General features: G+C 43.4%; 1 protein-coding gene across 2 annotated transcripts in view; it reads right to left on the bottom strand.

Moving 5' to 3' along the window:
- large2 (LARGE xylosyl- and glucuronyltransferase 2) overlaps positions 1 to 25,234 on the bottom strand; it is a 114,654-nt gene that overhangs the window by 11,604 nt on the left and 77,816 nt on the right. Inside the window, exons 1-6 of one of the 2 annotated variants that reach the window (XM_054731935.2) lie at positions 20,252 to 20,329; positions 15,929 to 16,128; positions 5,643 to 5,929; positions 5,481 to 5,563; positions 5,187 to 5,310; positions 151 to 322 (exon numbers count right to left, since the gene is read on the bottom strand). In XM_054731935.2, the coding sequence (XP_054587910.1) occupies positions 151 to 322; positions 5,187 to 5,310; positions 5,481 to 5,563; positions 5,643 to 5,929; positions 15,929 to 16,028 (766 nt within the window). In that variant the 5' untranslated portion in view covers positions 16,029 to 16,128; positions 20,252 to 20,329. Of the gene's footprint in view, positions 1 to 150; positions 323 to 5,186; positions 5,311 to 5,480; positions 5,564 to 5,642; positions 5,930 to 15,928; positions 16,129 to 20,251; positions 20,330 to 25,234 lie in introns of those variants that run through there. The other variant, XM_015953306.3, reaches the window with a different exon arrangement.

The raw sequence follows: 25,234 nt of genomic DNA, 5'->3' as shown, positions 1-25,234 counted from the left end.
CCGATTCATCGATTATCCAAATCATCGTTTGTTGCAGCCCTAGTGAGTCGTCAGGTGTTCTCCCACACTTAGTTAAATTTCTCGTACGTTTCAGGGTTTATTATGTATATCATAACCGTGTTTACAGGTAAAAAGGAGACGATGACTCACCAGTAAACTTCCTAAAAACGCCCCAGAGCTCAGCGATGTCAGTGGCAAAAGTGATGTCTGTGTCCAGGACGATGACCTTTGACAGGTCGGATGGTAAAGCTTTGGTTAGCGTTAGCTTCATCAAGCCATAAATACCTGAGTAGTGCTTGTTGGGTATCCAGGACACCTCAGACTGAAACGAGAACCAGACCAACAGGTTTGACTCCCATCAACACATCCTGGATATTCTGGCAAATATCCTTTTTTCCACAATCTGTAAACAGTGTCGTTTAATTAATTCTCTGGATTCAGAGTAATTGGATCTGCATAAGTGCATCATCTGCAAATATAATCGGCTTAGAGTCACGGCCGTTTTTCTCCACTTTAATGCGAGTTAATGAAAAGCGAAGAAAGGCTGCAGGTCGACACGTCTGACAGCACAAAGGGCTCATTGTTCAGCACAAAGACGGTGCAAGCGGAGAATGTGATGATGGGAAGCAGCCTGGAAACACAAACACTCATTTATTCATGCTTGTTCCTTTATATTCCACTCAGAGCACATTCATCAACCTGATGCTAAACTAAATTATTTCTGCGTGTGCACGTTTAAGTGTCACTTGACTCGTCCAACTCAATTAGTTACTCTTTCTGTCAAAGGGAACTTGGAGAAAGTTGAAGGATGTTTGTGTTTAACGGCTCTGCTGACAAACAGGAACATCCTTAACAAGATTGTCTCAAATTGTTTTAAGATTAAAGAATCAGCAATTCTTAAAGGTTTTAAATAAATGCAGTCAAACATGATCACTTTGTTGTGTTTTTGTTTCTTGTAAGAAAAATTCTTTAAAAAACGATTAGTTGTGATTTAGAAATTCATTTAGATTCCAGCAAGCGTTGGATAAAATACTCAAACGCTCAGCTGACATAATTGTCGGAGTTAGGTCACAAAGGGAGGATTGCACCAACAAGGTTTAATTTAAACTAATATTAGCTCTAAACACAGATTAGTAAAGCCAGGTTTAAGCAGAGCTGCATTGCACCACTGAAAACTAATCTCAGTTTATATTTTTTTAACTGTGCTTTAATTAATTTAAATTAAGTGGAGTAGATGTCAAAATAAAATCTACTAATTAAACACCAGAAGCCTGTTGAGAATCCTGGCTTCCAAATCCAACAGATGTTACGTTGAAAACCCTCCTCCTCTCTGCTCTTCTCGCCCAATGTGATCCCTGGGCAACTTAATTTAGCCGTTTCTCCATCTCAGAAAATCTGAATGGATCCGCTTAGGTAAGCTAACAGCTAAGCTAGCTCCACACATCGGTGCATCAGTGCAGCTAAAGGGACCCGTTGCAAGGGCTGAAACGAATCACCGAATGATTCGAATGGTTCAATTAACTAAATTCTTCAATTAATTTTTTACTGATTTGAAGTTTTGTTAAATGTGCGCACCACAGTCAGAACACATTTTACTGACGCACAATGTTGTAATCTGTGCTGTGGAGGAAAAAGGGGGACCAGCTAAGACAGAAACCATTGTAAAATGGTAAATGGCCTGTATTTGATATAGCGCCTTCTAGAGTCCTGGAACCCCCCAAGGCGCTTTACAACACAATCAGTCATTCATCCATTCACACACAGGTGGGGATGAGCTACAATGTAGCCACAGCTGCCTTGGGGCGCACTGACAGAGGCGAGGCTGCCGAGCACTGGCGCCACCGGTCCCTCCGACCACCACTAGCAGGCAACGTGGGTTAAGTGTCTTGCCCAAGGACACAACAACAGCGACAGACTGAGCGGGGCTCGAACCTGCAACCTTCCGATTACGGGGCGAGCACTTAACTCCTGTACCACCGTCGCCCAAAATGAAGAATTAGTCCCAAATTTGGGATCAAGAGTTAGGCTACGGGTGGATTGGCTAATGCTAATCTAGCGCGTAGCACGCTCACGATCAAGTGGAGTTCAGAAAAAAGCGTGATGGTTGTGAATGAATCTCCACCATCCCGCTTATTTGTGGATCGATTCAGCTGCTACCAGGAGCCTGCTCCACACGTCGCAGTAGGCTACGGCAAGCCTTTGTAGCATGTAATTCACAAACACTTTTATATTAGAATACAATTTAGACTGGATTATGTTGCCGATTACTACTAGAACATGTTACTGAAATAATTAGTCTACTGATCACATGTGAAAATAGTTAAATACTAATTTAAATACCAAGATAGTAAACCTAAAATTTTTATGAAATATAAGTCAAATTTTGTTCCATAAAATATTAACTGTAAATAAACTAGAAAACTAGACAACATCAATTTAATACATATTTTTGATCCCTTTATCATTTTAGCATCGGACCACAGTCTTGTTTCATTCGAAACGCCGTCAAATGGAATACTCGAGTACAAAAATATTCTACAGCTGCAGCCCTAAACAGGCGTCTCATGCTATGACTGGACTAGCTAGCTCCGTGTCAGCCAAGGACATAATGAGCTGCTGTACTCAGCCCCTGATCGATGGTCAGTCCAGCAGAGGCAGCAAATGGTTGATCATTTTAATGGATCAAGACTTACAAAGAAAGACAACGCTCAGCTCTAAAATACATTTGGTAAACGAGGCATCAACTATAAATTCATCTTTATCATTAAATTCCAGAGGACAGATTTTTTTCTCAATTTTATTTTAAGAACATCAGCATGGTTGCTAGAATTACCTCAACAGTACAGCCATCGCTAACGTTAAACCTCCTTATCAGGTTTAAACTGAACCGTGACCACACTTTAAACTGGGTTTAAAATAGAGGTTTAAATTTAATCCGTCTTAATTTTAAACTAGACTTAAAGTTTGGTGCAATGGAAGTTAAACTTAACTCATAATTTAGGCATAGTTAAAAGTTAAGCCTTGTTGGTGCAATCCAATCCTATTGTCTTAAATTTGTCACAATTTACTATTTAGTCTTTTTGTGTTACGGAAACTAAACTGAAAATAAAACTAATGAACTGAAAAAGTTCTTAAAAACAGACATTTCAATAAAAGGATTAACTCTCTTTTCTTGGTTCTTTTTACACAGAAAAGAAAACCTTTTCTTTTTGGTATTTAAATGAAACGTTAGCTAATAAGGTAAAGAAAAAGTGATGTTTAGGTTTTAGTTTCTGTATTGAAAAAGAACCAAGAAAATAAAAGTTAAAAGAGTACGAATGTACAGAAGAGGATTAACTCATTACAATGACCTTATCGGTATTTTAGACGTGCGTAACGTTTTCTTCGTTCCACATCGCTCGAGCAAGGCCAGTGCTCCGCCTATACCACCGGGGCACCACGGCAAACGTCAAAATAAGTAAATTTTAATTTTATAGCACCTTTTAGGCTAAAAATTCTTCTCAAATAAAAACAAACCAAAGGAGCCAAAGATGACAGAAAAGAAGCCAACGAGCAGCGACAGATCTGCAGGAGTTCACAAAAAAAATAACCTTAAAAAACAAGTTTCGATCTGCAGAGGCCTGATCGTTATTATCAGTGTTTGCAAAAACTTTTGAGCCACGCAGGACATTTTTGTCCTCGTGTGCTTCAGATTTATAACCGTTTAACAGGGGGTATTGCATTGACCTGTGACCTTTACATATTATACATATTTTATTGTGACAATAATCTGTTTAAAGAGACAATGTGTAGTTTTTACCATTAATTTCTGGAAATATCCATCAAAATGTTGTTGAAAATGAAAAAAAAGATGCCCAGTTGTTGAAAAATACTGGCCGCTTCGTAACATATAAGTATCAAAATCAGGAATAAAATACATGGGAGTGGGTCTAAGTCTCTGGGCGTCGCCATATTAGATGCCACTTTTCCTTCTACAGGAGCCCATGAGGATAAAATGCATTTACTGATTTGTAACAAACGGTTACAAAACTTTTGTCATTCTCAAATGTTGTTTTACACATTTATCTCTTCTTGTTGCCAGTGATGAAAGGGAGTCTGATGTGCTTGTTATTTTGCTTAAGTTTGCACTTCCCAGGGCTTTTTGACCCTAATGGGCATCCGTTGGTACGATGTTACTCCAACACAAAAATACTGCTTGCTTGCAAAGATTTAGGTATCTACTGGCCCCTATCGCCAGGAAAAATACACACTACCCCTTTAAACAGTTTTAAAAAAGAACCATCAATTTTTTTTATTCAGAAAACGAGGATCAGACCGTCCCTCCGCTCAGAAAATTCAACTACAGAATTTATCAGGAAATTATTAGAGATCATCATATAATTATAAATTATTATGAAACACCAGAAACATCAGAATGCACATGAAAATACTTCCAAATGTTGTAATGGTTCATAAAGGAGTGCTGCAGCCTAATGTTACTGTTCAGAGTGAATCTGACAGCTGGAGATCCGGGCTTACGTCAGCTGTTTGTTAAACTACTAATAAACTGCTGTTGAGGACAAAATTTTATCCTGTCCGGTGTTTTAGTTCAGCACAAATATCACGATCTTAAGTTGCCTCACGCTTGTAATGCAGCTGCTTGACCGTGCGCAGATCTATTAAAATAATCAGAAGAAGCGCTCCTGCAGGCAGCTGCTGCAGAGACCAGAGATCTCTGATGGATTACTGAAGATAATGTCCGTGTCACAGAATCAGAACAAATGATCAACTGTTGATTTGTGGTTTTCAGGATCTAACAGGCACGTCGGTCTCATTGTCCGACATGTTTTTGCAAACACTTATTATTATTGTTTTACATGATATAACTCACTGCCTCAACGGAGTGGAAAAGTTAAAGGGTTATTGTGTAGCTACAACAGCTGAAAAGGTTCGTGCACGAGGATTTTGGACAGTGAACACCAACGGGACCGATGGAGACATTGTACTGAGTGACTGACAGAATCTTTAGAGATAAGTTGAAGGATCAAACTGTAGTTGATCCTCCACCCGACTAAGGAAACATCAGAGGGTTTCTAAAAGCTCAGATTTGTATCAAACAACCTGTCTGTGTCTCGCGCTTTGATGCTCCAGCTCATCTGCTGGAGGAGCTTTAGCGTTAAACCAGCGGAGCAGAGGCGTCCTCTCACCTTGAGCTCGTCTGCGTCGTAGAAGCTGACCTGCACAGATGGGACCATCCAGGACTGGAACAGAGAGCTCAGGATGCGATTGGCTACCGTGTCGGTGATGAAGTGAAAGTGGAGAGGGTTCCTCCTGAAGGCGGACAGAAGACAGTTACCTTTTAGAGATCAGGTTTCTGTAACACGATAAACGTACAGGTCATTTTTAGGAAAGGAAATGCTAAAACATATGAAATCCTCAGCGTGAGGTAAACTCATCCTGTTATCTGGATGGTCCTGTCGGGGAAGGAGACGGAGACTCACCTGTGAAAAAGGACGGACTTGACGAGGGTGACCACGTCTCTGCTGGCATTGTGACCAGCACAAACGCACGCTACATGGATCAGCTGTGGAAACGACAGGAAGCCCGAGTTACAAACGCATCAAGTCACTTCTCTAGTGACCAGAAACGAGCCGTCTCCTCACCTCACACTTCTGGACGGGGGGCGAGCGGGAACAATCCGTGTGGTTCTTCTCCTCCGCCGTGTTGTCCCCATCTTCTGGGACGGTGTCTGCTGACGCCCCCCACTGCTGGTTGCCATAGTTACCCTCCACCAGCTGGGCGGCGGTGCCCTGCGATTGGCTGAGCTGCAGCCTGATCTGTCTGTTCTCCTCCTCCACCTCTCGGACCCGTGACTCGAGGACGGCACGCTCCAAAACTTGCACTGCGGGGGTGTCGGCCAAACAAGGGGCCAGGAGGAGGGAGCGACCATCTGGGGGGGGGGGACCCCTCAAATTAAGATCAACTTTAAGGTTCACACTAACAAAAATTTTTAGATCATGTACACGTTTGTTTGGGTTTGCTGCTTTCCGACACGTTTCCATGGGTACTCAAGTAGATTTACAGCAGTTCATTCCCAAGCCATCATCAACTTTTGTTCTCAGACTCATGGAGCCCATTCATCATCATCATCATCAGTGCTGCAGATCTGAGGTTAAACTGCGGGTGAGGCCCCTCTTTTGGCTGAATGAACTTTCTCAGAAATAGATTTGATCCTAAGAACGTGTCCCATCGATGGGCATTTAGCAGAGAATCAGGTGTAAAGTTGCTTCTTTACTGCCCTACCTGGCCACCAACAGTTGCATTTCTAAAGTGTCTGAGAAAGAAATAAAACGAGATTGTTCTGAACAATTAACCATCTAACCTGCTGTAGGATGTTCTGAATGACCTCATTTTGGAGAAACAGGTATGGTCAGACTAGATTGATAAGCCAATAGCTGCAGCAGCTAAACCATACCAGTTTACTTGGATAGCACGTTCAAACACAACATGAGAGCTGATCAAATTGTTTCCCATAAAATACATTGCTCCAAAAATAAAGTAAAAGCTGATAAAACCAAACCAAAAAACAACTCTGGTCTCAAATCCAGTTTTACAGATCTTAACTGTGCCATAAATGTCACGTCAGACATTTACTGTGATTAGCATCTGAGCTAGCTACTTGTACCTCTTTTAGTTCCAGCACCTTTACCACCAGCTAAAAAGTTACTAATAGGCCGCACTGCGTAGAATTTTTGAGTTGACTGAAATCCATTTTTTTCTTCAGCGACTAGCCATTAGCTTATCAACCAAACTAATCTTGGTGTCGTCACACTGAGGCTGTTCAAGGAGCTGAGAATCATTTCTACGGAAACCTTAACTCATTCACTGCCAATGACCATTAAAGTCGTCATTAGGGTTGTCACGGTAACCAGTAAACCCCGGTAAAAAAAAGTTGATAATAATAATAACCATCTTTTTAAAATATATACATATATTATCTCGGTGGATTACCGTGGTTGCAGTGTAGGCGCGATTACCCTTACCAGCCACCATATCATCTGCTGAAGTTGCCAGCAGCACATGCGCACTTTGTTGTTTACAACCAAAACTTTCTTGAAGCTAGAGCTGAAATAATGGCCAAAGGAGGAGACGGCAGCTCTCAGGACATTTATTATCCCTCAAAGAAGACAAAGTGTGAAGTACGGGCATCTTTTGTATATTTGAAGAATGCCGAGGGACAGTTGATAGAAGACGGCTATCCTGTTTGCAGCACATGCAGAAAAGGTGTCTGTGAAAGGCAGCAACGCTTCAAATCTCATGACACATCTGTGTGACCATCACCCACAACCCTACAGTCAACGCAAGGCAAGCAAACGTTAGCGTTTTAGCTAAAATGCGTGATCCGAGGATTTGGGTTGAGGGAGAATGCAACGAGTCGCTATATAAAGCAGCCGCAGCGCCGCTACCTGCATATAAACCGTGTCGCGGACACCGCCATGTTGAAATGACGCTAGGCATTACGGGGCTCCCAGGGGCAGATAAGAGTTGGTCTCTCTCCGAGAATAATTATTAATTTAACAATGATTACTACCTGATGACATTTTACCACATAGGGTTGTCACGGTAACCGGTATAGCGGTAAACCCCGGTAAAAAAGTTGACAATAAAAATAACCGTCCAGTTTTTAAAAAACTATATTATCTCGGTGGGTTTACCGTGGCCGCGGTTTCGGCGCGGTGACCCTTACCAGCCACCGTCGCTTCAGCTGAAGTTCCCGCTGCGCGCACACGCACTTTTTAATTTGCAACGGCACCAAAACTTTGAAGCTGAAATAATGGCCGAAGGAGGCGACGGCAGCGCCCAGGACATCCATCAGCCCTCAAAGAAGACTAAATCGGAAGTATGGGCATATTTGGGATTTCTGAAAAATGCTGAGGGACAGTTAATAGAAGACTGCTATCCCGTTTGCAGAACGTGCAGGAAACAAGTGTCTGCAGAAGGCAGCAATACTTCGAATCGAATGGCACATCTGCGTGACCATCACCCACGTCTCTACAGCCAGTGCAAGGTAAGTTAACATTAGCATTTTAGCTTAAATGCATGACGTGAGGACTTTTGGTTGAGGGAGAATGCAACGAGTCACTATATACTGCAGCCGCAGCGTCCTCTGCCAGCATTTAAACCGTGTCACGGACACCCTGTTGCTGGATGAAGCATCTTATTTGTTGATGATGAAGAGAAATATACAATTAGTTCCTTGTCATTGATTTGTTTACTTATTCAATGCCATTTATACTTGAACATTTGGATTTGATTACATAGTGTAGTAGTTATTTTAGTAATTTGTTTAAAGTGGCTATTTATTTTAAATACATATTTTTTAAGGTTGACTTGTACAGTGCTCAAGTCAAGTGTGGACTGGAGTTTTAGATTTTCATTTTGATAATGAAGAAAACAAGTATATGAGAAAACAAGTGGTGTTTCTTTGATTTGTTTACATATTGTTTATGTTTTGAATGTTTGGATTTGTATAATTTAAACCTGCACTGACTACTGTAACAAGTTCCAGAAAAATAAGCTATTTGTTCCTTTACTTGTGAAAAGTTGCACTTTTGCTAAGGCTTTGTGTTATTTTAGGTTTAATAAACACTGTTAAACCCTTTCAGAACTATTTCAGTTTGTGTAGAACAGGACTATCAATGCTTTCTGAACATATGCAACACCGTTTAAAAAATACCGCGATAATACCGAAAACCGTGATAATTTTGGTCACAATAACCGTGAGGTTAAATTTTCATACCGTGACAACCCTATTCCCACATCTGCAAAGCTCACTGGAAGGACACAAACCGAGGACAATATTTTCCTGATATAGGGATTATTACTCAAGTAAGGGTAAAAAAGTATCTGATTAGAAGGTTACTTTAGTACTGAGTATCATCTGATGTAATATTTTTAAAATGATGACATCAAACAGACAAAAAAATAACAAGTTATGGGCAAAAATTGATATTTTAAAGACTAAAGGGGAAAAACGTTAACAAATAAAGAACATAATTACAAAATAACACATTTTAGGCAAAATTTAGACACAAACTGAGGACAATATTTTCCTGATATAAAGGGTTTATGTAGTTGTCTGAAAATGTAACACGTTTAAAAAAATACCGCGATAATACCGAAAACCGTGGTAATTTTGGTCACAATAACCGTGAGGTTAAATTTTCACACCTTGACAACCCTAGTCGTCATTTGCATTTTTTTTACTGTGTGGGCGTCGGACGCGCTCCCGCCCCGTGAGAACAAGCATCTCAGCTCTAAAGCCGATCTTCATCCGCATACGTCACACGTCACGTGATCAGGAAGCAGAACATCCATGTGTTAGGAGATCATTTTGGGCCGCTGCTGTAAATAAAGTGAGGCGCGAACCGGAAAAGCTTCTGCCGATCACAATTCAACAACGGATTATGAAAGAACGGATAACGCTCGAAATGCGCAGATTCTTCCTGCTGTAAGAGGTGAGTCTCCGCTTTGTTTTGGTCGTTTTGGCGTCGACATCATCCTAGCGCGCAACGTTCTGTCACTCTTAAAATAAACAGTTAAAACGGTGAGAAACGCTGGCAGCGAATGAGTTAAATGGGGCTGAACATATTTAGAAACTTAGGAACTTTTACTGTGATTGATCTTTTCGGTTTTAGTTTAGATTTTTATTTCATTTCATCCGTATTTTACTTATTTTAATTAATCTTTTTTGCTAAATTGTGCATGTTAGGACAACAACTCTTTGCCTCAGCAGCTGGATGGGATTTAAACAATAAAAGCCACGGGAGCCGCGGCAGATCAAACATGTGGAACACTGAATGTTTTGTTTTGATCTGAAACGCCTCCAGCAGATGTTAGAATAAACTCAAATGCAATAAAAACATTTTCCTCAAAGATCAGAGAAATATAAACAGCGTAAAAATGCTAATTCGGTGACAGGAGGTCAAACTGCACATATGCTGTCATGAATATTTATAGTTCGACATCAGCAGCACATAGAATGCATCTTGTGTTTTTCAGACAAACCAAGAGTGTGAACGTGAACTTCTGGCTCCCAATCATCACGAGGACGCTCAGCGTAGTCGGTCCGGGTTTCCTCTCATCTACGGAACAAACACACCGAGGATCTGCCAGCCAAAACGCCCCCCTGAGACTCACACTCGGATATTGGCTTGTCACACTTTTTCTTCCCGTTTGACTCTATCTTTGTTATTTTGATGGAGTTAGGGGGTTCTAGACTACTTTGTGGACGGGTGGGTTTCTGTTAGTCCACGTAATCCAAAACTAATCAAAAAGAAATGCCAATTTTTTTTATTTTACTATGTAAATGTTGTTTTTGTGGAAAAGGGAATTAAACTTTAATAGATCACTGAAACTTTTATATGATTATGTCCAATTCTAATAGGTCACTGAGTGTTTCATGCAGGCCGAACATGAAAATAGTCACCTACACCTACCTCCTGCATCAGCTCTGATAGAAAACAGACTAGGATTAGAAAATCCTGACAGATCTACGTCACACTGTCACTTAACAGTCATGGACTCATCCATCTTGACTCATGATGGAGAAGGCTGTTGTTGGTTTAGCGTCCAGGAAACAGCAGAGAACATGTTGGCTACTAGAAGCTACTATCGAAACTTCTGGGTAATTTTACCGGATCATTTCAGGATGCACATGTTTCTTCACTGAGCCATTTCAGGCACCAGAACTGGGGCATGCAATCACAAATGGCCCAGTTTGTGGTTAATTAGTTGGTGGTAGCTCAGTAGGTAATGACATCAGCAGATGTCACACAGCTGGTATTAGTAAAACTGGAAGTTGTTGGTGAATCGGAATGGAAAGTAAAGGAAAAAAGCAGATTTATGCTTCTAAACTCAACCCTGAAAACACAAGAGGGAAATCTCTCGTTTACGCTGCTTTGTAGTTTTTTACGGCACTTCTTCTGGTCCATTTTACGTCACACAGATGCTCTCCTAGTCCCCTGAAAGGATGAAATTACATCGTTTTTTGACAGAATAAACTTTGTCAACGTCATTAACTCATTCACTGCCAATGAAGCCCAAAAATCGTCATTTGCATTTTTTTTTACTGTGTGGGCGTCGGACGAGCCCCCGCACCGTGAAAACAAACATCTCCGCTCTAAAGCCGATCTTCATCCGCACACGTCACGTGATCAGGAAGCAGAACATCCATGTGTTAGGAGATCGTTTTGGGCCGCTGTTGTAAAAAAAGTGAGGCGCAAACCGGAAAAGCCTCTGCCGATCACAATTCAACAACAGATTATGAAAGAACGGATAAAGCTTGAAACGCGCCCATTCTTCCTGATGTAAGAGGTGAGTCTCCACTTTGTTTTGGTTGTTTTGGTGTCGGCATCATCCTAGCGCGCAACGTTCTGTCACTCTTTAAAAAAAACAGTAAAACGGTGAGAAACGCTGGCAGTGAAGGGCTTTACCAATCAGGAAACGGCTGGTAGTGAATGAGTTAATGTTTGTGGACGCCTTTTGGCGCTGATCAGTGACATCGCCCAATGCTGAAAAGATTGCAATATGCCGAAATCTCATCAAAGTCTTGAAACGACTGAATTTAGTGTGGAGACACAACTGAGAGATCCGAGCCATCGTATTTTCCTGTCACCTTTCTCCCTCTCCAAGAAATTTCCCAAAGCTCCGGTGGACAGTTGGCTGTGGGTTTGGTCCCCATGTTGAGATGTTTTGATCACATTCCTGAACGCGTGAAACCATCTGGAGCTCACAGAGAGAAGATTTTCTCCACCTCCATTGTGAGAGTAAAACTAGTTCTAAGATCTGGAGTTTCAACTTTTTCCTCCAAGAGTTTCCATGATGAACCTCGGGTGAACTTCTAGGGCAGGGGTGTCCAATCCTGGTCCTGGAGGGCCGGTAACCAGCAGGTTTTGTGGTTTTTCTGCTTCAACACGCTTGATTAGCTGGTTGAATCACCTGTGCAGCAGCTCATCAGGCTCTGCAGAAGCCTGTTAATCACCTGCTGATTGAAACGAAAACGTGCTGGATACCGGCCCTCGAGGACCAGGATTGGACACCCCGTTCTAGGGTTTTGATGTCATCTTTGTTGTTGAACATTAAACACATAGAGGCTCCAGTTCTTTCAGCATTAAAGGAGACGTTCGGCCTCTTGGTTTGCAGATTCCTAAAAGCTGGAGGCTGATTTTAATAACAGCTTTAAATCCAGTTTTGTCAGCTGAATAAAAACAAAGATTCAGGCGAACGCCGGCTGCTGAGATTTGGCTAAATTCTTGACACATTCCTCTAAAGAAGTAGATCTGGTTCAGTTTGCTTCTTTTGGTGCCAGAAGGCCAGGAATACAAATTGTGCCTCGTAGGCTGAATAATCGGAGCCCAGTGAAGCTCTCGCTGCAGTTTATAAATGCTAATGCGTGTGCAGCATCTGCCAATGATTGTGTCTGTTCTTGTTTGTCCAGTTCGCTCATCGCTGCTCCCGTGTAAAGCCCCTAAACGTCGCATACGGAACATCAGAGCGATGCCGACTCATGATTACATTTCTCACATAAATTATAAAAGCCTATCGCTTTAATCTGCTTGTTCCAGGTAGTAGTCACGTCCGGTGAGAAGGAAGCGGTTTGTTAAAAGCAGAGCGACTGTGGTGAAAAAAGCCTGTTTTCCCTGTGAATACGTAAATTAGCCAGCAGCTTAATCACACACACACACACACACACACGCATGCACGCGCACTAAGAACCATGCGTGTTTCTGAACACAAAATATAGAGAAACAAACAAAAAATATCAGAAGCTGAAAACAATCCCAAAAGGATTTCTGTCCAGTTTAAATATTTGATGACAGAAAAAAACAACCAAATTCAAATGTTTCCCTCCTCTCGTCCTCCCTCATTCTCTCATTTCTCCCCCTTTCTTCCTCTCTGCCTCATAAAACCTCACCCTGCTGAACTCGTCCGAGACACAAGAACGTAGGTGTTAGTTCACTTTTACACTTTTTTAATCAGATAATATTAAAGTAGCTGTCTAGAGTAAAAAAAAAATCACATTGTAACCTGAAATCATTAGTAAAAATATTGATTACATCGTTCACATTAGCCGTTTTTCCACTACAGGAGTTTCGGGGGAAAGTGATCGGAGATCCGATGGCTCGGTCCTCTCAGGACTTTGCCAAGACATCATCATCATATTGTGACCCATTCTGCAGTGAGTGATGTCACTGGTCAGCACCAAGAAGTGTCCATGGACATCAGTATCATTTCTACTTTTTGCTTGTCAGAAACAGCATAATCGAATCCATTCGAGGACTGGGACAGCAGCCGCTGGACGTAAAATGTGCCGTTCAGTTATCAGAAAAGGTGGGTTTTTCTACGTGTTCAGCACGACCACAAAGCAACATGGAGGAAATTCCCCCACGTTTGTTATCGTCGGGAGTTTAGGAACGCAGTTTCTTTCCCTGTCATTCTGCTTCACCAGCAACTCTCAGTTTTACAAATGTCAGCAGTTGGACGTTTGCTGATGTAATTGTGCGTGTCACAGGGGCGTGGTCAGGGAGTGGCCTTGGGTAGCACATGCCACCCTTGGAATCTGGCTGGCCACCCCACTAAGTTTATATTGCTTGTAAAGCCCAAAACAGTAGGTGACACCTTTAACCTTTGTTTTCTAGCCCTGGTAAACACAGCATTTCTCTATCTTTATGATTATTATGGTTTTTTTTTTCATATTGACATAATTAGTACTTAAGAGTTCTGGTCCAAGTCCAGTTGGTGTCAGCAATGCACCAAGAAGTGACTAAACACCGCAAAACAGTTCAAAGAAGGAAAAGAAAAAGAAAGAGAGGAAAAACTTACACAACATGGAACTCGTGGATTGAACTGTTCATGTTTTTAAGTTCAGGCTCAAGACCTGTCTATTTAGGTTAGCTTCTATCTAATTATTTACTAGTTTTATTTCTCGTCTTACATGATTGTATTTTATTGCTTGCTTTGCATGTTTTATATGATTATATTTTAGCATTGTTTCATTATTTAATAATATTTTACAATCTATATGATTTTATTTATTACTCATTTTCTTACTTTAGTCATTTATATTAGCTCTTTTATTTTCATATTTTTACTCATTTTAATCCAGTGTTTTCTCTGTAGGGGCCCTCTGCCCCGGGGGCAGTGGGACTGTTGCTTCCTGGGTGCTCTACAGGTAGTGTTTAAGTGGAGGTGGGGGTCTATGCCCCCTCCTCTGAGCGCGCAACGCCATTATCCGTCCTTGCCTAGGGCTCCGGCAGGCATGCAAGTACGTACAGAGTCGAGCCCACTTTTTAAAACATCCATCGAACGAGACGGATTACGCAAGCTTGTGATTAGTCAGGACGCCAGCGCCGCCATTGCAAAGAGAGCCGAGGATAACTAGCGGCAGACACGGAGAAGCTTGAAGAATACCTCGCGAAAAAACTAAAAACATGAATGTTTAATTCTCCCGTGACTGGAGGAGTGAAAAGATACGCAGCAAGCATTAGGGGCAGCAGTAGCTCAACAGGTAGAGCGGGTTGTCCAGTAATCGGAAGGTTGCAGGTTTGATCCCGGCTCCGGACAGAGAATTCTGCTGTTGTGTCCTTGGGCAAGACACTTAACCCACCTTGCCTGCTGGTGGTGGTCGGAGGGACCGGTGGCGCCTGTGCGCGGCAGCCTCGCCTCTGTCAGTGCGCCCCAGGGCAGCTGTGGCTACATTGTAGTTCATCCCCACCAGTGTGTGAATGTGTGTGTGAATGGATGAATGATACACTGTAGTGTAAAGCACTTTGGAGTCCTTACTCTGAGATGCGCTGTACAAGTGCGGGTCATTTTATTTGTGGACGGAAATGACAGGAAACGTGGGTTTAGAGGTGGGGAGCGCAAGAAGAGGTGGGAGAATGAGAGACAAATATGTCTGTGTTAAAAAGTCTCTTATATACACAAAAAACACAATATAAACACACTATTTTGGACCGATACATGACAGGATACCACAGAACAGTGCTACGCCCTCTGTTGTCCTGCCGGGGGATTGCTTTGCAACACTCTCCAGGAGATGGAGAAGCATGAGTGCAAAATGCTTCCGTCAATCCGTGCGTGTCTGTCCCTTGCGGAGCTGACGGAGAAGCATGAATCAGGCTTTAGTGTGGAAGACCTGATGCTGCCGGGGCAGACGGCTCCTCTGATGGCGTTTCCTTGCCTTACCTTACTTGGCTCATCTGGACTCAGCCGAATATAAATTTTTACTGATGTGTGTGTGTGTGTGTGTGTGTGTGCGTGCGTGCGTGCGTGCGTGCCTGTTAATGTTTTTAAACTGTTATGGGAATTTGGGGTCATTTTGTAAAACACTTTGCTTAAAAAGTGCTTTATAAATAAAACCCGATTGATTGAACTCAAAAATTCACTAATGCAAAAAAAACAACAAAAAAAAACAGGTGCCACCCCATTGTAAAAGGCCTGGACACGCCACTGGCGTGTCATCAGCTAGTTCTGAATCAGAGCACATACGAAAGTGCCGCCCTCAAACGATCTGACCAGTCAGCAGACTGAAACTTCTCACCCGGTTCCGGTTTCGTTTGTAGTTTTCTCTGAGTTAAAACAAACAGAACCAGACGCGTTTTTATCGTTTCTGCTTCAGAAGGTTTTGAACTAAATGAAAGAAAAAGTTAGTGAAGCTGCTAAACTTCCTCCAGTCGACAGACGCTGGATGTTCTGATCAGAACTAAAGTGCTGACGGGTACTCTGGTGCTGCCATATGGTTCTGCCGAGTGTCAGAATGAAAAATTAATCTGAACATAAAAACGGTCTCAGTGTGTTTAATCTGAAGACGATTAGAGCTGAACTTGCTGAAACGGTTCTGCTGGCCGTCCGACCCAAAGCAGAAGAAGCTTTTGTTTGAACTCACTCTCCAGGTTTCCAGCCAGCAGGTAGAGCCAGGTGAGCAGGACCACAGCGGTGAGAGTCGCCACCAGCAGCTTCAGACGCCCGCGGCACAGCAGGTGCATGATGGGACGGCGACGCTGTTGGCTCTGAGTGTCGGGACGGGGGAAGGGGGGGGTTCAGGTAGGGCTCAGTCCCTCTTCAGTACCCAGCAGCATCTTTCATCTGAGGACACAAGAGAAGAATCCAGACACAAAAATAATTAGAAACCAAAGCAGAACAGATCCTCAGGAAACTAAACGATCCAAGGTCGGAGCTTCTAAAACTGATCAGAGTCTGGGGACACGGATCAGGACTTCCTGTTTCCATACCAGTAAACAAATACATTTTTATTTACGTTAACATTGATTTAATCCAAGAACAAGGCCATAAACTTTCTTTCTAGAATGTGGTGATTGAAGGATGGAGAAGAGATGGTCCAACGAAATCATGACTGGGTCTCATCTGGTCCGGTCTGTGAAGGTGGAAGCTTCTGGATCTACTGGTCCATCTAAACCTGGTCCTGGGAACGGAGCTCATTCCCGACACAGAGAGGGTTCTCGGAGCTGCTCCTAACACTGTCTCAACCCGTCCTGGGACTGGAGGTCCTGCTTCCCCAAGACGCCGATAAACGTCGTTCTTTTGGGACAAAATTCTTCACAGTAGCTTAAACATCTGAACCCGGGATAGAAACTGTATCTGCTAACAGCTTCACTTACTGCAGAGTGGCGCAGTATTAAAACAGCCGGCTGTGTGCTGGAAGTTTGGCTGGAATCACTTCAACGCTCCGCCAGTCATTTAAACTTTCCAAGTATGATTTATGAGTTAATTAGTGAGGCTGATGTATGCGCTGTACGTCTCTGGGAGCAATGAAAGGTGCTGAGACAGGGAAGAAAGCAAGACAAATGGAGAGCAAAGATTAAAAGAAAAGAAAGAGGAGGAAGATCAGGAGGTGACAGAATGCCTGGAAAGAGAAAAGGGACGAGACAGAAATAAAAGACAGAAGGAGTGATGGAGACAGAAGAAAGGTAATAAAATACAAAAACAGGCCCGGAGTAAACACTGAGGCAGAAAGGATGAATGATAAAAGAGGGATGTTGGGAATCAAAGCAGAAAACAAAGGATCTCCGTCAGAGGTGGAAGGCCTTTGAGCTCCAACATCAATAAACTCGGCCAGGATATAAAAGTGAGGGACAGCGCCACTAAAGAGGCCTTTAATAGGCCGCTTTTGTTGATTCTGCAGGAGCCGCTCAGACTCTTAATTGTTGCAGTAAAAACAAACGCCGCTGATGTCAGGAGCCAGAGCTGCAGCCTCCTCCGTCACGGAGCTGAGAGCAGCACTGGAGGGACGGACGGGCGGCGCGTGGGCGGGACGACAAATATCTCGGTCCAACGGCACCAAACGAAAACACAGCACACCCACAAACATTTCTCTGTTGTGCTTCGATGCTCCGAGGCAAATTTTTCCTAATCACGGGAACGCTCGCTGCACACGAACCGTCCCAGAACACACGGACGGGTCTCTGAAACCATCTGACCGAGACATTTTAGATTTTTGTTAACGGACACACTTTCTCCGGCGACCACGTTTCATCAGATTACTAATTCATGAAAGGACGTGTCACTTCTGACGGGTTTCCCTGAACTCTTCAGGCGCCGAAAAAGAACTAAAGCGGAGTAAATACTCAGATTCATCGACAGCATTATTAATCCCTTTCGTCTCTCCTCGGATAATCCCGCGGGTTCGGACCAAAGATCCAGACGTTCAGTATGATAATGAAATTAAGACGTGAGCGTGGCGCTCCGGTCCAGCGGCTGGTTCCATTTCTATCAGAGGAGCGGGTTTATTTGCTCCCAGCTAATCACATAGGGGAGTGCTCTGATTAAAGGAATAATCAGCAGCTGCTTCATCTATTAGGAGAGATAAGGGACCACTAATCAACTCTTCTCACACTCAGCCGTGCCCTCTTTGACCCCAGAATAAAGACGGGACACGGAGCGCAGGTGGTGCCAGGTCCAGGGGTTTATAAAACCCAAACACAATCAGGAGCCTAAATCTAGATGAGCTCAAATAAAATTTTCGACCGAACGGTGTTTGTTTAGTTTTGTTAAATGATTCAGTTTTCTGCTCTGATACCGTAATCGTCATCAAATAAACAAATTAATAATCAACTTTCAGGCTCCGCCCACACCTTGCTGAATATTCTAGTGAGAAAATCTAACAAGATTCAGGAACCCCAAAAGGAGATTTCTGTTTTTTTTAACTTATTTTCTGTTGGGAGATCCAGAACCTGGTGTTGCAGTGGAAGCAGGACTGATGAGCTAATGGCTAGTTGTTTAATGCTTTCAGATCAGACGTTTTTTTTTTTCAGGCTGGTAACAAAACCAACGTACACAATGTTTCCTTTAATATATGTGTAGATAGACAGGGTTTCCCCCAGAAAATGAGTTAAGCATGGCGGATTCGGCTGTTGGGGGGGGGGGTGCCCTAGTCACACGCGCCGTCCCGCAGCGCTCTTTCGTTTAGAGCGGGGGGGGGGGGGGGGGGGGGGTGCACACATTCCGCTGCTGTTTCTCACCAGTATCAGCTGATGGAGGGCTCTGGTTTCATTTCGCCGTTCGTGTCAGCGGACACGGTAGGGTCGGGGAAAGGGTATGACGCTTAGCCTGGCGGGTGGCCAAGCAAAGCCTGGCGGGCCGCCAGGCTTACAAAGCGCTGGGGGATACCCTGGTAGAATAATCCTTCGTTTTTAGCCAACTGCTAACAATGTTTTCTGTTCTTTATCTATGGAGTCGTAATCAACGACCATTTGTCTCAAAATGTTTTAGTAGAATCATTTCACTCTATTCTAAATCAAAAAGTCATAACGTTATTTTATGTCCACTAGGGGTTGTATGAACTAGTCGACTAGTCGACTTCATGGCTCTGTAGTGCCTTTTTATGCCTGTCATAAACTAGTCGCTGTCACGTGATAATGACTGACAAGATGCAGTCCTCGGAAGACAGCGGGTGATGAGCCCCTGCGCGTCTGGATCGAGGCGGAGGCGACACGCTGTGCGGTACTGACACCGGCGGTAAAACGGACATTTAACCAAACTGTGACCCTTTCCCTCTTGCAATTTAACCTTCCCCTCACCCCATCCTAATCTTAACCAGTTTGTGCATGCAAAGCTCTGATCGTTGACGTGCGCTCCAGACATTGCGTCCTGAGCACCGCCAAATCAGGTGTCACCACCTCAAAAACAAATTAAACACGCGATCGTTCATGTCGGCTCATTTCCTTTCATGTTTTCTGTCTGTTATTTGTGCCTGATGCATTTCGCTGCTGCGGAGCGAGGCGCATCACCTGTTGTCCTCCGGTGACACACCCCCAAGATTCCACTATCTCCACTCTGCTCCGCTCCGGCATGAACTCCGCAGCAAAAACAGTCCCGTTGTAGTCGGCCGGCGAGCAGCGGCACTCCGCTGTTTTTGCGGTCGGTAGATCTTTTAGAACTGCAGTTCAAAGGTAACTCATGAGGTGAATATATATGAACCCAGGTAGCAGTTTCTCTTTAGGATTGAGAGGAGATGCAGGAAGATAATAAACAGGCAGGACAGAAAAATAGTCAAATAAAAACAAGTTAGTTTTTGTACCTGGTGTTGCAACAAACAGACACCACTGAAGGTAATCAGAAGTGAGGAACAGAAAATCATTATTTTAATGTTTAGAGCAGCAGGAACTCCGAGAGGCTGCAGGCGCATCAGTGAGTTTGCGGCTGCTGCGCAGGGGGAGGGGGGAGAGGACTGAAGCAGGATGCAGAAACTACCGTTGTTAAAAGAGATGTGTTAACTTAGAAAATGTGGGCACTATTTTAATTGTCAAATACTCCAGCGAACCTACCGACCGACCCCCCACCCCCCCACCCCGCTTCCGGCGTATGACGTCATCAACGACTAGTCGAAGTCGACTCGACTTTCATTACTTGACTGTTGACTTTAAAAAAAAATAAAGTTGTGCAGGCCCTAATGTCCACGTTAGAGCCCTGCACTGAAGCCCTAGGCCCTCGGGTCGGGCTTCGGGCCAACGACTGTGTAATTACCTCAGACACGGGCCGGGCGCCTTTATTTTTAATCGAATTCATAAAAACAATTGAAACACAAACGCAGCAGTAGAGCCTTGCACGGGACTGTTTTCTTCATCCTGCTCCCGCTGAATTTCTGACCATTACCGCCTGCAACCGCAACGTGTGTGTTACACTCCCGCCCGCACCTGCAGCGTGCAGGTCTACTCCCGCCCGCAACCACAAAACTCGGAGAAATTATTACCTCACAATAAAAGAGATGTATTGAGTTTGCGTCCTCTCTGGTCCTGGAGAAAACATGTCACAACCCGCGGCTCTTCCATCCATCTGATGCGGCTCTCTGTGCTTGTAAAATAATGAATGGGTATTTAGATCAAATGCTTTATATTTTACTGAATTAATTTTATATCTAAGTCAATTCTAAATAAAAAGATTGTCTGCGTAAACCTGAACAGTTCCAACCCGGTCTTACTGCGAGACCGGGTTGACGGGTCACGCTTGTGCGTAATCATATGCGCTTCCTGAGCTGAAGAGATTCTGGGATTCTCAGACGGCTCCTGGATGTGTCGCCACATTGGAGACAGGAACAAGCGCTATTCAGCCAAAGTTTCATAATCAGGGAACATTTTCTAAGTGACAGATGGGAATCTTTTCTTGGGTGATTTAGCTACATCTGCCATGTGCGTAACGAATAAAATGTCAGTTCGTCTGCATGCGTCGGAGTAATTCTTTCTATTCTTTCTCCATCAAAATAAACGGTCAAATACGGGAACTATCCGGTCAACACAAGCCCTGCTTTTGACTGTTTTGTTTTCTTGTGAAAATTGTTGGAAAGAGATATAATTTAACTTGATTAACACCAGAGCCAGGCGCACTGCGCCGTTATCTCCGTGACGGTAAACGAGGGAAAAACAAATTGATCGGATCCTGCACGTCTTTTAACACATTGGTCAGGATTGACGCACTTTGTTCTCATTTAGTTGGTTAAAAAAAAAAAGTCAGGCTCAGGCTTTTTTGAGCAGCAACCTCCTTCCCTCAGTCAGTGCATTGAAGTTGGGTCGTGGCTGGGTCTTCCAACATGACTATGACCCGAAGCACACAGCCAGGATAACCAAGGAGTGTCTCCGCAAGAAGCATATCAAGGTTCTGGAGTGGCCTAGCCAGTCTCCAGACCTAAATCCAATCGAAAGTCTTTGGAGGGAGCTGAAACTCTGTAATGCTCAGCACCAGCCCCAGAACCTGACAAATCCAGAGAAGATCGGTGTGGAGGAGTGGGCCAAAATCCCTGTTGCAGTATGTGCAAACCTGGTCAAGAACTACAGGAAACGTTTGACCTCTGTAATTGCAAACAAAGGCTTCTGTACCAAATATTAATACTGATTTATGTGCAGCAGTGCAAAACAAATAAATTCTTTACAAATCATACAATGTGACTTCCTGACATTCTCTCACTCACTCACTCACTCACTCACTCACACAATATCAGGCATTAAAATATAAATACAGTAGAACTCACGTGAACCAGTTAAATGTGTCACAGGTAGAAGAGAATAAGGGGATCACTGAACTTAATAAAACAAGTTAATTGAGTTCCTATGAGAATTGGAATATTTGAGGGTTTTTTAATCCAGGTAAAAACAGCTACATAAAACAAATAAAGGCTTTTAGAGGTAATCTGGTTCTTTAACCTGAAGCACAACTTTATCTACTTAATCAACTTTTCTGCTCCTTGGCTGAAATCTTTTCCCAACGACACAACTAAAGAAGATAAGAGTTTAGTTACTGAATAATGAAAGTAGCAGAAACTGATTCACAGAAAGTTTCACAACCACTGCCGCAAAGAACAACACCAAACTTAATCTTTACAAACGATAACCCCCCACACACCAGCAGCAGTGACCTTTGACCTCTCCTCCTACCTGGATTCTTCCGGTCCTACGATCCAAACACGTGCTGATCGCCCTTCCTCCTCAGCTCCTCTGTCTCAGGAGACTTTTGTCCCAGTTCTCTGACCTCCGTGGACTCTTCGTGTCCTCCTTTTTCCTTCGCGTTGCCCGATCTCCTCCCACTGCTTCTCCTCCTCCTTGTGCACAAACAGGCTATGAGTCGCCTCCACCTCTGAAGAAAAAGCTCCGATTTCAGCCCCCACTCCTTTTTCTACTTTGTGAAGCGTTCAACAAAAGCAGAGCTGCTCCTGGTCAAAGAGCCCGGAGGAGAAAGGTAGAGGGAGGAGAAGCCGAGAGGAAAAGAGTCGTGTCACCTTACAGAGTCGGGAGGAGCAAAACAGAGGAGCTTTGTGGGTTTTAGGGCGGTGGAATGCTGAGTTCCCAGAATCCATCAGTTCTGCAGCTACAGGGTTTTAGTCGCTGCTACAAGTCGGTTCTGATGTTTCACGTTTATCTCAGCGCCTGAACGTGATCAGGTCTGAGAATCCCCAGCAGCACCTGGTGGTTGTGATGAGGTTTTCCTTTTAAGGTCACATAAGATAAACAATGTCACTATAAATAAACTAAACTGAATGTTTGATTGGAAGATATTATAAACGTTTTCAAAATGTCAGCGACACGAGAGGGACGCCCTGAGGTTCCCCGAGGGAACACTGCCTGGTTATTTAGGGGTTTATAAAAGTTTTCTCACAGCCCGGTGTTCGTATTTCAGCCGCTCTCGTTAACATGTTCTCCAACGTTGTTCGTTTTGATCGTTTCTCTCTGCAGGACACATCTTTAATAAGAATCTGGTCTTTCCTGTGACGGGTTGATTAAGTCCCAAATAGAAATCAGAGCTCTTCAGTTTTCTTTACGTCTGAAACGCCGTGAACGTCTAAAACAGGAAGCGCAACAACCAAAACAATAAATGCTTTCAAATACAAAATAAGAAGAAAGCCAACCGACCATTTTCCTCTCAGATCTAAACAATTTAAATCACAAATAGCAAGTAGGGTTGTGTCACATCATCAGTGACATCGTTAGACTGAGAAAACGTAAAATCCAGCCAGGCGTTTGTAGCTGCGTCCCATTTTATAGGACGGGAGGAATGAGTCGGTCCGGTCCACCAGGACTGAGGTGAACATCTGCTTCTGCTTCACATCTGAGCCCTCTGAGCTTTAACAGCGTTAGCACGTCGCTAACCTCGAGTTAACTCAGAAGCATAATCTGTTTGTTGAGGTGGCCATAATCCCCAGCTGCTGTCATCGCTGCTGCAAGAGGAATTATGGGATGTGCAACTATGAAGAATGCACCAGGTCCTTCCTCCTTTTTCAAATTAAGTCCTTGAATTCAGACGGCCTTCGTGATGAATCTGTCCTTAAACTGCCCTTCATAGGTAGGAGCCTGTGAAATGGGATGCAGCCTAAGACAACTGTCAGTGACTGCCGCTTCTGCTGCTGTTGCTATGGTGTTATGGAAATGTTATGTTTATCATTTCTTGATCACTGATTCAACTAACTGAATGTAATGTGTATTTCTCTATGCCTAAATGCATGCTCATTTATTCAGACACACCCACACAGACATTCCCACACACACATTTTCTTATCTCATAAATAAACTGAGAATTAATTCTTGTTGCTTCTGCCTCCTCATTGCAATCTGGATACTTGTCTGTCATTCGTTTATTTTTCTCTGGTAGCAGGCACTGGGTTGTTGATAAAATACTTGACATATGGTAACTGGCCAGTGCCCAGCAGAGAGGGATGAAGGGGGTGGAGCTAGTGGGGATTGATGCTCAGGAGTGGAGCTGTGAGACTGAAAACAAAAGAATAAAGTTACACTCGTATCTTTATTTTATAGCTAAACAAATAAAAATGCATTATGGGACCAATAATTGGACTGTTTGGTGGTTTTATTTCAACAAAGAAAAACAATAGTTAATTCACCTTATTTGGAAAAACAAACTAATCATTTAATAATGTTAAATTACGACAAAGAAAAAGTTCTTATCCATCCAGGTTTTCATTACTTCAGGATTATTTAAATTCACCTTTAACATTTATTTTTTGACTGATCCGCCTTAAACTCAGACCGACTGCAGGTTGAAACTGGCTGAATTCCTGAGCTGCAGGCTGCACGCTCCTCCGTCCCGACTCCTCTAAACAAACACACCTGTCATCTGTTCGCAGGTATTTGCACACAGCTTTATGTTTGCCAAATGAGACTTCATTTGGAGTGAATTCCCGGTCTGCTTTTCCTGCGCCTGGAGGCTCGGATGTAAACTCTGTACCATCAGACGCTCGGCGAGAGAGCGAGTGCTCCACAATTACAGAGTCTTTGGCAGCGGCGAGCAGAGAACCAGCCAGGGCACGCTGCATGCCTGAGCTAACGAAGCTCTGCTGATAGATGCTTCATTAAGGGTGGAGATCAGTGGAGTGGATCAGCGGGGGGCCTGGGAACCGGCTGCAGCTCTTATCTCGTTTCCAGGCGCAGATCGTGTATTATCTGGAGTCGTAGCTGCAGGGGAACTCTGCACCACACACCAACAACGCCGCTAATCACCGTCTGTTGTGTAAACCGTAAGCGCTGGGAAAGCTCCACCTGGATCTCAGGTGTTTCCGGGGATTTTCTAGGACATGAGACACAGATCACTGACAGAATCCCACATTCCAGCTGCTGTTGATGCTAAAGTCACTCATGATCTGTTCCCAGTCACAAGCAGGGGAACACGTCCCGGTCCATGAACGCATCACTGCCTGGAGCTAATTCAAGCTAGCAAGAATGGAACTTTCACAAAATTCAGTTCATCTGAATTATATTTTTTATACATTTTAGAAATTGTTTTTCAGAAAAGAAAAAAAACCTAGAATCAGCTAAAATCAGCATCTGCCCGTAAAGCGGTTCACATATAACTAGGGCTGGGCATCGTTTGATTTTTAACAATCCCGATTCCAATTCCTCGTTTCGATTCCCGATTCAGATTCTTTCCAGACATGACATGTTTACACGAGCCAGCTGACCACAGGTCCTACATGATGAAATAATCTTTACTTCAACATGAATTTTAACTCTATGAACAACAACATCACCTTCATTTATGGTATGGTATGGTATTTAGACAAAAACATGTTTTGGAGAAAAAGAAAAAGACTTGCAGCACAACCAGTGTGTTTGTTTCTGACCACAACCAAAGTCTGGAAGAAGCCTCTGGGATGAGAGGCTAAATATCTCCAACATGTCCAGAAACGTGCAGCTGTTTTCAGTTAAAGCTCTCAGGATGCTCACGTCCAGGATGACTG

The sequence above is a fragment of the Nothobranchius furzeri genome, chromosome 9 (assembly GCF_043380555.1).
Source record: "Nothobranchius furzeri strain GRZ-AD chromosome 9, NfurGRZ-RIMD1, whole genome shotgun sequence".
NCBI lineage: Eukaryota > Metazoa > Chordata > Actinopteri > Cyprinodontiformes > Nothobranchiidae > Nothobranchius > Nothobranchius furzeri.
Note: the sequence above shows the minus strand (reverse complement) of the source record. Positions and strands in the feature narration are given on the sequence as shown.